This window comes from Hemicordylus capensis, chromosome 5 (genome assembly GCF_027244095.1).
Source record: "Hemicordylus capensis ecotype Gifberg chromosome 5, rHemCap1.1.pri, whole genome shotgun sequence".
NCBI classification, from domain to species: Eukaryota; Metazoa; Chordata; class Lepidosauria; order Squamata; family Cordylidae; genus Hemicordylus; species Hemicordylus capensis.
In genome coordinates, this window is record NC_069661.1 from 40,135,399 (window position 1) to 40,151,531 (window position 16,133).

A 16,133-nucleotide genomic window follows, 5' to 3' on the forward strand; every position below is an offset into this window, starting at 1 on the left:
TGGGTGACTCCTAGGTGTAGAAACCAAATTAAGTATATTAGTTCAAGGAACCAGGGGCAGTTATACCCCAAAATGTGTCCTGAGGCAACAAACATTCCAGCTGTCCTTCTGGGACAGTTCCGGGGAATCTCAAAAGATTTCATTGTCTATGTTTTCTGTGTTGGAGTTACAACACAATTATTTGAATGGTTGGGAGCAACCTGTATGCAAATCGAGTGAATGAACGTTCAAACATGGTATCTCTTAGGTCAGAAGAACCTAACAAACCAATCAGTATTTTAATGACTACACCTCTGAGTTTCTATCGCCCACTTCACTCTCTTCTGATAGGAAGGGAGTTGCATCACCGAACCTTATTTGACTTTCCTGCTGATGTGATTTAGCTTATTTGAGGCAACTGCAGAGGAGGGGAAGTAAGGGGGTCAATCTTCAGGCAGACTGATCTTGAGAGCAGACTAACCCGAAAGTTTACTCCGGAGTCTACTCAGACATTCTCAAACTATAGGGAAAGGCATGAGGCTGATCCCCTTGCAATTCACTTGGCAGCTGTTGAACCTGGGGGCAACCATCCCACTGCCTAAGTGACTGGTCCCCAATAAGCAAACAAAGGGGGAGCCCACGATCCCATGAGACTCCTGAGCATGTTAAACATCTTTGCCAGCTTTCAAAAGAGCCCTTAAGACACATTTTTTTCAGCCATGCTTTTAGTAATCTCTGAATGTTTTAAATTTTTAAATTGCTGTTTTTATTTTGTTTTCCTGGTGTTTATTTTTGTGAACGACCTACAACCTTTGGAGTCAGGCGGTATATAAATAAAATAAAATCAATAAATAAAATAAACCAGACACCCAATTTATGCCCATATCCAATAAACAAATAAATTGCTGCAATGTCAACACCTCCCAAAACAATAGCTAAAAAACGAAAGAGGAAAAGAAAAGAGATAAGAGCTCTTAACCGCAGTGCCAGAGTGAGCGGGGCTAAACTGAGGTTTGCCCTGCATTTGTGGCAAGTGAGGGCAGATTGGGGCAGGTTGTCTAAGTTCGGTGTCTAACTGGAGGACCATTTAAGGCAAGTAGACAAGCCAAGGAACAGCCCTTGCAGGTTTTGTGACCTTTGGGTTGGGATCCGCCCCTACTCGGAGGCTGCCTGGCACCCACCACTCAGAGCCTGGGTGAGGTGGAGGCTGGCTGGTCTCTCTCAGCAGGGTTAAAGTCTCGCAGTTGTGGTGATGCCTGGACTTGGCGCCAGGCTAAATCAACACCCAGTCCTTCACCCTGTGGTGGGGAGGCCTCCTTATGAGGCTGACCCACAGAGGAGGTACGCACACTCTAACTGTAAATACCTCATTGCAGGTTATTGTAATTTATTAATAAAAGTGGCCCTAGTTCATCCAATCACACGTGACTTGTCATTATTGGGCCTGGGTGTGCAAAGTGGCTGATATCTGGACTAGCATTGTGCTGGTGCAGCAGTGCTGGCACCCACATTAATGCTGCAGTGCCATGTGAGAGCAGGGTGGGGTGGGGAGAAGTACATTTTGCTGATTTCCTCTTCTCAGATGTGTGGATGTTTTAATGTTGTGAGCCACCCAGAGAACTAATTTTTATGGGGCGGCTAACATAAAGTTGATATTATTGTTGATGATGATGTTTTTATTATTCCCTCTGAAGCCCACTATACCTCCTAAAAATATGACCCTGAATCCTCTGGGACATATTTTTGAGGAAGCACAGGGGGTGTTAGATGATACAGCATTAGTGTGGATGTCAGGTGGATCAGTGGTCTGATTCAGCTTTATATGTTCACTAGTATTTTTAAGCCCGTTAAAATAACAGGCGCTAGTAGGCTGGTCCTGCCGCCGCCGTTTCTCTCCCTTCCGGGTCGGGTCCAGTCCCGTCGCCGTTGTCTCTTCCTTTCCTGCGGCTGGGCTGGACCCGCCGCCGCTGACTCTCCCCTCCCCGCGGCTGGGCTGGACCCGCCACCACTGCCTCGGCTTTCCCTGCGGCAGGGCCGGTCCTGCCGCCGCCGCCTCTGCCCTCCCCGCAGCCCGGCCGGTCCCGCGGGCACTGCCTCCGGCCTCCCCACAGCCAGGCGACCAACCGGCCAACATGGCCGCCTGGTGCCTGCGGTCGTGTCTCCCTCGGCGTGTTCTGATCAGCCGAGGGAGACACGGACGCAGACACCAGAGACATGGGCGCACACGCAAGGGCTTTATTATATAGGATATGTACATTGCTTGACCTCTGCAACTGATTTCAAAGGACCTGGAAAGATGGAAAACATACTACGTTATATCTCCCTCAAAGGTAGAGATATTGCAATGAAAGTTGGTATGCACATTGACGACACCTTGCTACATATTAGTTGGTATGGAGAAATAGATCTGGGTGTCATCAGCATATTGATAGCATCCCAGAGCAAACTTCCTGATGATCTCTCCCAGCGGTTTCATGTAGATGTTAAAAAGCATTGCAGATAGTATGGAGCCTTGTGGAGTGCCACACTTAACCTCTCGTGTTTCAGAACAACAGAATCCAAGTGACACTATCTGGAATCTGCCAGAGAGGTAGGAATGGAACCACTGTAAAACAGTGCCGCCCAATCCCACCTCCTTCAAGCGACCCAGCAGGATACCACGGCCAATGGTATCGAAAGCTGCCCAGAGATCCAAAAGGATCAACAGAGTCACACTCCCTCTGTTGATCGCCAATTGAAGATCATCCATCAGGCCGACCAAGGCAGTCTCAACCCCATAGCTCACCCGAAAGCCAGTCTGGAAAGGGTCTAAATTATCTGTGTCATCCAAAAGTGTCTGGAGCTGAGAAGCAACCACTCGCTCAATCACCTTGAAGAATAGAGACAGGTCTGTAACTCACTGATCCGATGCAGATTTCTTCAAATAAGGTCTAATAGCCTCAAGACAATGAGGCATCCTGTTCTCCCTCGTAGAAGCATTTCTGATAATTATCAGACCCTCTCTGATAATATGACTGTCATATGAAATAAGCCAAGTTGGGCAAGGGTCAAGAGAGCAGGTGGTGGGGCATACAGTCCAATGCAGTTTGTACACATCTTCAGAAGTAACAAACTATTTAATCCAACAAGAGGGGTTGCTGGGCACCTCCATGATAGACTCTCCAGTAACTGTAGAATCTAGTTTAGCACAAATACAAGATATTTTATCTGCAAAAGAAGTTGTTAAAAACATCACAGCGAGTAACAGATGATTCTAAGTTCAAATTCATGGCAAAGGGAGCATGAACTAGCCCCTTCACAATCCTAGACAACTCAGCTGGACGTGAATTTGCAGAAGCAATGCAGGCAGAGAAGAACCACTTCTTTGCTGTCCCCACTGCCAGGTCATAGATCCTCAAATGAACTCTGTGTTGCAACTTATTGGATTTGCATCGAGTCTTCCTCCACTTGTTCTGTAGTCATCTACCTTGCTACTTAAACTGTGGCTTTCCCTGCACCAGCACTACAACCTTATACAACGGCCTAAAGGACATTTGCTTTCTTGAACAACTATGCCAGTTCTTCCTTGCTGCCATTTTTGTCCTTTCCATAATATCTGTGAGGTGGCACCTATCCCTCTTCCTTCAATCCACAGCTCAAAACCTAAGTTTCTTGTGGAGCCTTTGGCTCAGCATTTAATTGGTCCCTCATTTCCCTTGTCTAATTTCCAGTTCCAAGCATTTTGGGGCAGGGACCTGTCTTGCTAGTGTTACCAAATGAAGTGCTGTCTTCCCTGATGGCAACCTATTGGGTGACTTACAGAGTAGGAAAGCCTTGGTGCAGTGAGAGGAGCAGACTAACAGCACTTCCAGACTAACTGTACCAGTGCCCTGGGGAAGGGGCAGTTTGTTACAACCCCCACCCTTCCCCAAAGCCCTCTGTGCCACCTGAAATTATGCCCTTGAAGAAAGGGCAACATAAAAAACCTAACTAAATAAATTAAATAAAATGTCATCTATAGAAGGCTTCCCAGAGGCATCTGGTGGGCCACTGTGTGAAACAGGATGCTGGACTAGATGAGCCTTGGGCCTGATCCAGCAGAGGTTGTCTTATGTTAACATAAGAGAGGCATGGAGATAATGTGGCTGGGGAGAGTGTAGAACTTTGGGTCTTTCCACACACTCCGTACAGAAGTCACCTAGGCAAATATAAAGAACCACCACACGTCTGTGAGGAGTTTAACACCACCTTTGGCTGTACTTGTTGGAACTGATTTTTGAAACAATAGCCCTATGCAAACATTCTTTAAAAACAATAATGCTGTATTCTCATACAGCTGTCAAGAGCAAGTGCAGCAGTCCCGCCCCATCACATAAATCGTGGTCCCTCACTCCCCTCCCTGGACTGCTCACAGTTATGGTGATCATCTGAAGAATTGACTGCCATAAGGATGTTGGCAGGTACAGTGTTCCCTCTAACAGGGATTTCCAGATGTTGTTGGCTACAATGCCCAGAATTCCCAGCTGCAGTGGCTTTTGCTTGGGGATTATGGGAGTTGTAGTGAACAACATCTGGGAATCCTTGTTAGAGGGAACACTGTTTCAGATGCCTGCTGTAACTGTGAGCAACCCGGGTGGGGGAAGCGAGGGGGAGTGGTTGACATGGTGGTGGTGGGACTTCTCTACTCACTATTGACAGCTCTACTCAAATATAGTTTTGGGTTTTGTTTTTTTTAAAAAAGATGTCTCGAGGGCTTAAGGGGAGTGGCATAGTGGTCTGCTATTCCAAGGAAGCAAAATGGAGGGGAAATCATTGGGCTTACACAAGTCCTAAGTGGCACTTTGGATTTCAGACTTTGGTCTATTGTTGCATCATTTGTGATAAGTTTATATAGACAAACAGATAGATAGATTTATATATAAATATTTATATAACATTTATATGAAGGGCAGTGGATAACTATTTTAATAATGTATTGGAATTGATATAATTAATATTTCTTTTACACTTTGTTTATGCTCATGTAAAAAAATACTAACTGCAAATGGGATTAAGTCAATACATGTGAAACTAGCATAATGTCAAGAAATGTAGCAGAAAAAACAATCTATGGAGTACAGCTTGGTTGATTACCTTGACCCTTAAATGTATAATTCCTTTTTGAACTGGTGGTTAAAACATGTACATGTGCTGTGTGTGTGTGTGTGTATATATAAATGAAAATTCACTGCTCATGTATATGAGTCAAAAGAGAGAGGCAAACTATGGAAACTGGAGGAGATAAATGAAATAGGGGAAAAATAGTAAATGAAAAGATCATGGTATCGTCCATGGTATCCTTCTGGGTCGCCTGAGGGAGGTGGGATTGGGTGGCACTGTTTTACAGAGGTTCCATTCCTACCTCTCTGGTAGATTCCAAATGGTGTTACTTGGGGACTGCTGCTCTGCAAAGCAAGAACTGAAGTATGGAGTTCCACAAGGCTCCATGCTGTCTCCAATGTTCTTTAACAATTACTTGAAACCACTGGGCAAGATCATCAGGTTAGGTGCGGGGTATTATCAATATTCTGACAACACCCAAATCTATTTCTCCATATCGACCTCATCAGGAAATGGCATAACTTTCCTAAATGCCTGATTGGATATGGTAATTGACTAGATGAGAGAGAAAACTGAAGTTGAATGCAAATTAGATGGAGGTACTGACTGTAGGGGGATAGGACCCAAGAGATGGTTTAGATCTGCCTGTTCTGGATGGGGTTACACTCCTCCTGAAAGATCAGGTACATAGCTTGGGAATGCTCCTGGACCCAAAGCTCTCTGTTTCTCAGGTTGAAACAGTGACCAGGGGTGGTTCTTATCAGCTTTGACTGATAGTCAATTACATCCATTTCCGGAGGTAAATGACCTTAAAACAGTGGTGCATATGCTGGTAACCTCCAGGCTTGATTACATGGGGCTATCTTTGTACATAGTCTGGAAACTACAATTGGTATAAAATACCGCAGCCAGACTGGTCTCTGGGATAACATAACCCCGATTTTAAAAGAATTACACTGACTGCCAATATATTTCTGAGCAAAATACTAAGTACTGGTTATTACCTATAAAGCCCTCAATGGCTGGGGGCCAGGATACTTGAGAGCACCTTTTTTGTCATGAAAGAAGGTGCTCTTCTGCTGCTGCCTATTACAGTCATCTGGGAAGGTCTGGTTACAGTTGCCACCAGTTTCTTTGGTAGTGACTTGGGACTGGGCCTTCTCTGTGGCTGTCCCAGGACTTTGGAGTATGCTCCCTGTCAACATATGAGCATCTCCATGTCTGATTTCTTTTAGGAAGACCCTCAAGACACACCTGTTTTCTCATGTTTTTAATTGAAATTAATTTTAAATTGTTTAATTGTTTTTATCCTATGAAATTAAAAAACTTTTATTCTGTGAAATTGTTTTGTTTTTACTCTCTTTTATATTTGTGTTAAATTGTGTATACCGCCTAGAGAGACACATATCAGGCAGTATATAAATATGATAAATAAATATGTGTGGTACTTCTGTGCTTTTAGTACATGCAATAGTTTAAAATACAGTGATTCAATTCATACCACACATTGTTTTTGACTTGGCAAATGAGCCATACTGACAACTAAAAAAAGGAAGAGCAAGGCAGCATGATGGTTTTTGGTACACAGCATTTGCGATTACCATGATCTCATATGTTTAAATGTCATACACTGATCTTAAACATGAGTGTTGGATGTTTGTAATGATCCTGAAAGTAAGACAGTGTCATTGACCATACAAATGGTTTTTATTCATAATTTATACTATAAGAACTGCTAGGCTGCTCTGAATTCATATATCCACTTTGTATATTATTTAAAAGTATAATGTGTGCATTTCTGTGTTTATGGGTTCCCACACAATGAATCGGTCTTTGAAAAACCAATAAGCAATAATGTGTGTTAGATTTTTTTTTTTTAATTGTCTTTCGTTTTCCATGTTGGCTGAGTCAAAAGGGATGAATGTTCATTTTCTTCTTTTGCTAAATCACACCCTTCAATGCCATTTGCAAAAATTACTAGTTATGATCCAGCATATAATATTGGTGACTTAATTTAATTAATCTCATCTATTAATATAATACTCAAACATTCCCTTGCAACTTGTGCCACTGTGAGAATTGATCCCTAAGGCTATTTGGTTAGTTGTTGTTTTTTAATGAAACTGAACTGATGTCATAATAAAGCAGTCCCTGAGGAATTGATTCCTATGCTCTTAATAAACTATTTGTGGTTGTCCAGCATGTTATGATTTTCCACTGGCTAAATGTCCAGCATATTATTATATTCCACAGTTCGCAAGAGTTTATTTGTTACTCGAGTATTATCGGTCAAATCAACTATTTTATTTTAAAATCAATCAATAATACATATCTGCAGCCTTTCCTGACAGCTCACTTTACCAAAGAATCATATTTATATTCTACATGTTTCTATACATTATTTCAAAATGCTGCCATATCTGCAGATTCTCTTGAGGCTGTGATTTTATGTTGCCCAGTGGGATATCGTCAGTTAATCTAAAGCAATAAATAAATATGTTTCTTGTTTACTTTGTCACTGCTAATAAAACTTTATTGCCACTTTTACATCCCTATTTTCGTATGAAGACTGTGCTGTAATGGATTCTTCCACTGTACACAAATTACCTTAAATGTCATGAAAAGGATATCTAGGGGATACCAAGCTATAAAAACCCAGTTTCTAAATCTTTACTTTACAACCTAAGTGTTCATATGTCAGTGGCTTGTTTCTTTGGGCTTACAAGACATTTTGCACTGTATCTCGATAAGAGGTGAAAAGACGGATTCGTAAAATGTTTTTGCTAAGGTGAGGTGCATGGAAGTGACTGTTACTATGTGACACAACAATTTTAAAGCATATATTATACAGCACATCTCATCAGCTAAGACAATTGAGCTTTATTTTTATTTGTCGACATTGAGTTTCAGCACTGAGTGCAACAGTTTATTCATTTTATGTATTGCTAGATTTTGCTTGGTATATGGTATCCTAGCTTTCCCCCTGCAGTTCAAGTTCGCTTTTAAATTTATCTTTTGGTATGTGTACTGTGAATTCCTATAGCTTCATTTCAGTGCTTTCTATTGTGTTTTTCCTTAGAATGGCTTCACTCCTTTATACATGGCAGCTCAAGAAAACCACATTGAAGTGGTAAAATATCTTCTGGAAAATGGAGCCAACCAGAGCACTGCTACTGAGGTACTCAGGTCTTTTTTTCTTCAGACCTAAATTTTTTTTTAAAAAAATTGTCTTTAAAAGCATGCGGCTCTCTCTCACTCACGGGGCAGCAGAACAAAAGGAGCTGCTTAACTTTTCCCTTCCTTCAGTTTGTCATCTTAAAATTAACCCCATATGGGGTGCTTTCTTAAACATATGACAAGAGGGAAAGTTTTCCTTTTTTCTTTTTCTTTTATTGCTCCTCCTTTCCTCATAGTAACCTTCAAGGCTGATTTTATTAAGAAGAACCTAAGAGGAAGAAATAGATAACTGTGTAACCTCTAGCTTGACTCTGAGTTTTCAGGAAATGCAATAGCTTCATATGCATTGTTTCCAAGCCTTGGGTCCAATCAGTTCCTTGAGGTAGATGTTGGGTGTTACTACAATCTTTAAGGCTTAGAAACATGGGGGTGGGCCTTCTTGGTTGCTGCCCCAAGATTGTGGAATGCGCTCCTTCCTGAAATACAATCCTCCCCATCTCTGGTAATTTTTAAAAAGCACTTGAAAACCCACCTCTTCACCCTAGCTTTTTCAGCTTTTTAAATATTTAGGTTTTAATCTGTGTTTGATTTTAAATTATCTAAATTGTTTTAAGAATTCATGAATCAGAAGGAGGAAGGGCCCTGAGAGTATTGTGCAGGGAAGGATAAAAGGAGTGCTGAAAGGGGTGCTTCTCTATATAGCATAATATCATGTAGGGAAAATCACAGATGGTTTAATGAATACTAGTTGGGCTGGGTGCAGAGTATCTGCACCTCTAGTTTGTCACCTGTCGTCCACCTGTTGCCGTCTCCTCCTTCCCCCGCCCATTGCCACCTCTTTCTTCCACCCATCGGCCATCTGTCCTCATCTCCACCTTCTGCCCATTGCCACCACCCATTGCTATTTTTGGTGCCGTTAGCCCTGCATGCTGGCTGGCTGGCTAGCCACTGCTGCAGCCGCCACCGTTTTCTTCCCTCCCACCCGTGGCTATCTGGCAGCTCTCCGAACTCTCGCGAGAGCTGCCATGCATGGGATTAGCCATGGGTATGTCTTAGAGAAATATATATAAAGAAGATAAGACAGCTCCACTGATGGATCTCAGATTGTGGAGGAGACCTCATTCTCGTCCATGGATAGAATTCCATCCATAATTAGATGGAACTTTCCTTTTAATGTATATATTGTTGGTTTAATTTTTATACTGCCTCACCCAGATGGCTCAAGGCAGTTCACAAATATAAAATTACATTAAAAACAAATAAATAACTCATTAAAACAAAATTAAAACCTGTTTAAATTTATTTCGGTGCTCACTAAAGGCCAGGCTAAAAGGATATGTTTTTACACCTCATTTAAAATCTGCTAAAACTCTTAAGCCTCTAATATCCATAGGGAGTGCATTCAAGAGCCCAGGAACAGCTACAGAGAAGGATCTATTCTGAGTCACCGCCAGGCCCTATCCCGGCCAAAATGGTATGAGAGAGACTATAGAGGTCATTCACACAATCAGAAACTGGGGTTGAGAGCTGAGTGTGCTCCCAATTTACGATTGTGTGGAAGCAAGGTAAGAGGAAAATCTGGGTAGCTTTTCCTCCTAGTTTCCACACAATCACTTCTCCCCAGATTTTCCTCTTCTCTTGCTTCCACGCAACTTAAATTTGGGAGTACACACAGCTCCCAACCTAGGTAGGACACAATTTTTGATTGAGTAAATAATCTCATTATATGTATCCAATATTAACATAGAGGCATGTCACACCTCACAGTTTGAGAACTCATATATTCACACTATTATTACCACTCATCACCTGGCAAGTCACCAGAAATTATTTCCTTTTACTAGCTCCTGTTCGGAGAGCTCACACATTAATTCAACCTATGGTAATTGCAGTGATAATTTGAGTAGGGCAGCCCTTGAAGATTGTTTGACAGCATCAGCTGCTTCTAAACCTGTTTGTTTGACCTTGAGAGTAGTGCCAACTACACACAGAGCCTCAATTGGCCCCCTTGTAATGTCAGGTCGGTCCAGAATAGAACAGAAATAATCCATGATCTGATTAGGGATGAAAGGGCCAATCTGGTATATATCACAGAGACTTGGTTGCAGGAGGCTGGTGAACCGGTTTTGTCCCAACCTTTTCCTCCAGGGCACTCTGTTAAGGAACAGGTGAGGGGACGTGGGCGGGGAGGTGGAGTGGCGGTGTTCTATAAGAATAACATCTCCCTTACCTGGATGCCTGCCAGGGTGTATGACCATATAGAATGGGTGTACTTAAGTTTGGGGGTCAAGGGTAGACTGGGACTTCTGTTGGTGTACCGATCACCTCGCTGTCCAGCAGAATCCCTAACTGAGCTGATGGGCTTGGTCTCAGGCTTGGCGTTGGAGTCTTCCAGGCTTATGGTCATTTGATGCTTCAGTGTTCACTTCAGGACCAATTGTCTGGGGCGGCTCAGGACTGCCTAGCAGCCATTCCAACTATGGGCTATCCCAGGTGGTCCTGGACCTAGGCATTTTGCTGGTCACACACTTGATCTGGTTTTTTCCTCTGATGAGGGTGGTGTTCCGTGGGTAGGAACTCCTGTGATTTCCCCATTGTCATGGATGGATCACCATCTGGGTAAGGTTGGACTAACAATCATGTCCCACCTCTGCAGGGGAAAGGGGCCTATTAGAATGGTTGGTCCGAGAAGGTTATTGGATCCAATAGGATTCCAAGAAGCCTTGAAAGGATTTAGTGTTGGCTCTCTTGATGAGTCTGTTGATGCCCTGGTGGAGAATTGGAACAGTAAACTCACCAGGTCAGTAGATATGATCACTTTTACGTGTCCTCTCTGACCCGCTTCAAAACTGGCCCCTTGGTATACAAAAGAACTATGGGAGCTGAAGCGGCAAGGTAGCTGAATGGAGTGCAAGTGTAGAAAAACGACTCGAATCTGACAGATTACAACACAGAGCGCATTTGAAGATCTATGCTCAGGCAGTAGGTGTGAGAAAGAAGTGATTGTTTTCTGCCCATATTGCATCCACAAGCTCACATCCAGCAGAGTTGTTTAGGGTTGTGAGGGGGCTAATACATGCCCTTCCTCCCTTGAATAAGAATTTGGAACTATCAATTACCTGCTGTGATGTTTTTAATGAGTTCCTTGCAGATACAATCCCTCATATTCGAGCTGTCTTAGACTTGGACCAACAATTATTGCAGAGTTTAATGCAGAGGTGTCCATCAACTCCTCTTATGTGGTTATGCTGGATCAGTTTCAGTGACTCCTGATGATGTGGATAAGCAGCTTGGAACAGTGCAGCCTACCACCTGTTCTTATTACCCTTGTCCTATATTGCTTATACTCTCTAGCTGGGGGGTTGCTGTAGAGGGTCTGTTAGATATTATCAATGCTTCTCTGAGGGAGAGCAGGATGCCTTCTTGATTTAAGGAGGCAATCATTAGATCTCTTCTGAAGAAGCCCACGTTGGATCCCTCAGAGTTAAGCAAGTATAGGCCTGTCTCCAGCCTTCCATGGTTTGGCAAGGTAATTGGGACGGTGGTGGCCTCCCAGCTCCAGACAATCTTAGCGGAAACTGATTATCTAGGCCCATTTCAAACTGGTTTTTGGGTGGGCTATGGGGTGGAGATTTCCTTAGTTGACCTGATGGATAATCTCCAATGGGGAATTGAGAGAGGGAGTGTGACTTCATTGGTCCTTTTGGATTGCTTGGTGGCTTTTGTTATCATTGACCACAGTATCTTTCTGGAGTGTCTGAGGGGGTTGGAGTTGGAGGCATTGCTTTGCAGTAGTTTTGCTCCTATCTCTTGGGCAGATTCCAGATAGTATCATTTGGAGATGGTTGTTCTTCTAAATGTGAACTTTTATATGACATCCCCCAGGGTTCCATACTATCTCCAATACTTTTTAACATCTATATGAAACCTTTGGACAGATCATCAGGAGATTTGGTGCAGGATGTTATCAGTATGCTGATGACACCCAAATCTATTTCTCCATGTCAACATCATCAGGAGAAGGCATAACCTCCCTAAGTGGAAGCAGTATGGGATTGGATGAGGGTTAATAAACTGAGACTGAATCGAGATAAGATAGAAATACTTATTGTGCAAGGTCAGAACTCAAGAGACAATTTTGATCTGCCAGTTCTAGATGGTGTCATGCTTTCCCAGAAGCAACAGGTATGCAGTCTGGGAGTGCTCCTGGATCCAAGCTCTCTCTTGTGTCCCAGGTTGAGGCAATGGCCAGAGGTGCTTTCTATCAGCTTCAGCTAATTTGCCAGCTGTGTCCATTTCTGGAGATCAATGACATCAGAACAGTGGTACATCTGCTGGTCACCTTGAGACTTGACTACTACAATGTGCTCTATGTGGCGCTGTCTGTGCACGTAGTCTGGAAACGGCAATTGGTATAGAATGCTGCAGCCAGGTTGGTGTCTGGGTCATCCTGAAGAGACCATATTACTCCTATATTAAAAGAACTACACAGGCTACCAATACGTTTCTGGGCAAAATACAAGGTGCTGGTTATAACCTATAAAGCCTTAAACTGCTTAGGCCTAGTGTATTTAAGAGAATATCATCTTCATTCATTCATTTGATTTATATACCCCCCTTCCAAAAATGGCTCAGGGCAGTTTACATCAAAATAAAAACAATTAAAATCAATTAACAATTAAAAGCAAAACAATAAAGACAGCATAAAACCAATTAACAGTTAAAAACATTTAAACAGTTAAAAACCCTGGATAACCAGGCCCAACATTTTCAGCAGTTTAAAAACCCTGGAAGGCCAGGCCAAACATATAGGTTTTAAGGGCTCTCCTGAAGGCCAATAAAGGTAAAGTGTGCCGTTGAGTTGGTGTTGACTCCTGGTGACCACAGAGCCCTGTGGTTGTCTTTTGGTAGAATACAGGAGGGTTTTACCATTGCCTTCTCCCGTGCAGTATGAGATGGTGCCTTACAGCATCTTCTTATATTGCTGCTGCCTGATATAGGTGTTTCTCATAGTCTGGGAAACATACCAGTGGGGATTCAAACTGGCCACCTCTGACTTGCTAGTCAAGTCATTTCCCCACTGTGCCATTAGGTGGCTGACAGCCAATAATGAACTCAAATTATGGATTTCTGCAGGGAGTACATTCCACAGCCCAGGAGCAGCTACAGAGAAGGCCTGCCTTTGAGTTGCCACCAGATGAACTGGTGGTAACTGGAGACAGCCCTCCTCAAATGACCTTAACGTGCAGTGGGGATCATGCAGAAGAAGGCGCTCTTTAAGATAACTTGGACCTAAGCCGTTCAGGGCTTTAAAGGTAATAACCAGCACTTTGTATTTTGCCCGGAAACATATTGGGAGCCAGTGTAACTGTTTCAAAACAGGCATAATATGGTCTCTTTGGTTTGCCCCAGAGACCAATCTGGCTGCCGCATTTTGAACTAACTGAAGTTTCTGAACTACGTACAAAGGCAGCTCCACGTAGAGCACACATTGCAATAGTCAAGCCTGGAAGTTACCAGCTGATGCACCACTGTTTTGAGGTTGTCCTCTTCAAGGAAAAGGGTGCACCTGTCGAATCAGCCGAAGCTGATAGAAAGCACTCTTGGCCACAGCCTCCACCTGAGATACCAGGGTGAGGCCTGGGTCCAGGAATACTGCGCACCTGCTCCTTCTGGGAGAATGTAACCCCATCCAGCACAGGAAGATCTAACTCATCCCTCAGATTCTGAGCCCCTACAATGAGCACCTCCGTCTTGCTTGGATTCAGCTTCAATTTGTTATCCCTCATTTAGCCCACTATTGCCTGTTGGCAGGCATTTAGAGAATGAGTGCCATTTCCTGATGATAAACCCATTAAAAGAATCACAGCAGAACGACTCTGGAGACTGAATTAAAACAAAAGGAGCAGAAATTAAACTCCTCACAACCCGGGTTAGCTCTGCCGAACGCAAACCTGCAGACAACAATGCACGCAGACCAAAATCTTTTTTTCACTGCATGCACCACTACCTCATAAGTCTTCAAATGGGTCCCATGCTGCATCCTGTCAGATTTGAACCAAGTTCGCCGACCCAACTGATTCAGCCTCTGCAACTCCTCAGTATACCAAGGGGCCATTTTTGAAGCAGGTTGGAATGGAGCAATCATGTCTACTGCCCTTTTGAGCTCCCTATTCCAGCTTCCCACCAGGGCATTGACAAAATCACTGGCCGCACCAACATAAAGATCCTCCAAGACTTTTTGGAATTCTGCTGTGTCCAGCAGCCTTTTTAGATGGACCATCCTAATAGGTCCACCACCCCTGCAGGGGTGGATTGTGGCTGTGAAACCAACCTTAACCAGGTAGTGGTCCATCCATGACAATGTGGAAAACACCGGATCTCCACGCACGGAACACCCCCCTGATCCAAACAAAAGGCCAAATTGAGTGCATGGCCGGCAACATGAGTTGGTTCAGAAACTCATTGGGATAGGCCCATAGTTGTCATGGCTGCTATGAACTCCTGAGATGCGCCAGACAAGCCAGCCCCAAAGTGGATGTTGAAGTCCCCCAGCACCAAAAGTCTGGGCTACTCCAACACCAACTCCGCAACCAGCTCCATCAGCTCAGTTAGGGAGTCAGTTGGGCAGTGAGGTGGATGGTACACTAACAGAATCCCCAATCTATCCCTAGTTCCCAGCCTCAGAAATATGCACTCAATAGAAGTCAACTGTCTCACAGGGGCCCTGGTAAGGAAAATAGTATTCTTATGGACCACAGCCACTCCACCCCACTCTGCCCATTTCCCCTAGTCTCTATGACGGAGTAACCTGGAGGGAGAAGATGAGCCCACACTGGACCACTCGCCTCCCCCAACCAGGTCTCAGTTATACATGCCAGATGAGCTCCCTCGTCCACGATCAAATCATGGACAATTGCAGTCTTATTCTGAACTGACCTGGCATTGCAGAGGAGGGCCAGACTCTGAGGGGGAGTTGGAGCTGTTACCCGAGGCCTGAGAGTTGACATGCAGTTGGAAGTGGAAACAATTACTAGATTACTGATTTCCCTTCCCCTGTAATGGCCAGTTGCTCTGCCAGCACCAAATCTTCTATTCTCCACCACTACAGTAATAGCTGCCCCAGGAGTGCCAGACGCACCCCCACCGCCACGCCATCCCACTTGAGATGGGCCTCTCCATCTCTGACAACTTTTAAAAAGTCTTTAAAGACACATTTTTCACCCAAGCTTTTTAACTAGACTGTGGGTGTTAAAATTGTGTTAAAGTTTTTGTTTCTGTTTTAACCTGTTTTATGTTGCTGTAAACCACCCAAAGACAGAACTTTGGCGCGGTGTACAAATATGTTAGATAGATAGGTAACTGTAGTCGCATCTCCTAAGCCAGGCTGTATCAACATAAGAGCATAAGACCTCTGCTGGATCAGACTAGACATCTCTAGTCCAGCATCCTTGTTTCTAGTAGTGGCCAATGAGCTGCTTCTGGAAAGCCCAAAGCTGCCTCCCCCATAATTTATCACTAACATATGATATTCAGAAATACACTTCAGGACAGGGAGGTTTCATTTAGCTATTAGGAAACATCATGGCTCCACTATCAGCACTGAATACCAACTGTCTTCCAGCTTCAATGCAAGTCACATTTTTGGAAGCCCTAAACAAATTGGAAGCCACCTAATGGTGCAGTGTGGAAGTAACTTGCCTTGGGAGCAAGAAGTTGCTGGTTCGAATCCCCACTGGTATGTTTCCCAGACTATGAGAAACACCTATATCGGGCAGCAGCGATATAGGAACATGCTGAAAGGTATCATCTCCTACTGCATGGGAGAAGGCAATGGTAAACCCCTCCTGTAATCTAACAAAGAAAACCACGTGGCTCTGTGGTTGCCAGGAGTCGGC

At 43.8% G+C, this 16,133-nt stretch overlaps 1 protein-coding gene across 41 annotated transcripts in view; it reads left to right on the forward strand.

Moving 5' to 3' along the window:
* Positions 1–16,133, forward strand: part of ANK2 (ankyrin 2) — a 509,522-nt gene that overhangs the window by 339,058 nt on the left and 154,331 nt on the right. For all 41 annotated transcript variants that reach the window (XM_053254658.1, XM_053254664.1, XM_053254665.1 and 38 more), the window contains one exon: positions 8,138–8,236. In XM_053254658.1, the coding sequence (XP_053110633.1) occupies positions 8,138–8,236 (99 nt within the window). The remainder of the gene's footprint in view (positions 1–8,137; positions 8,237–16,133) is intronic.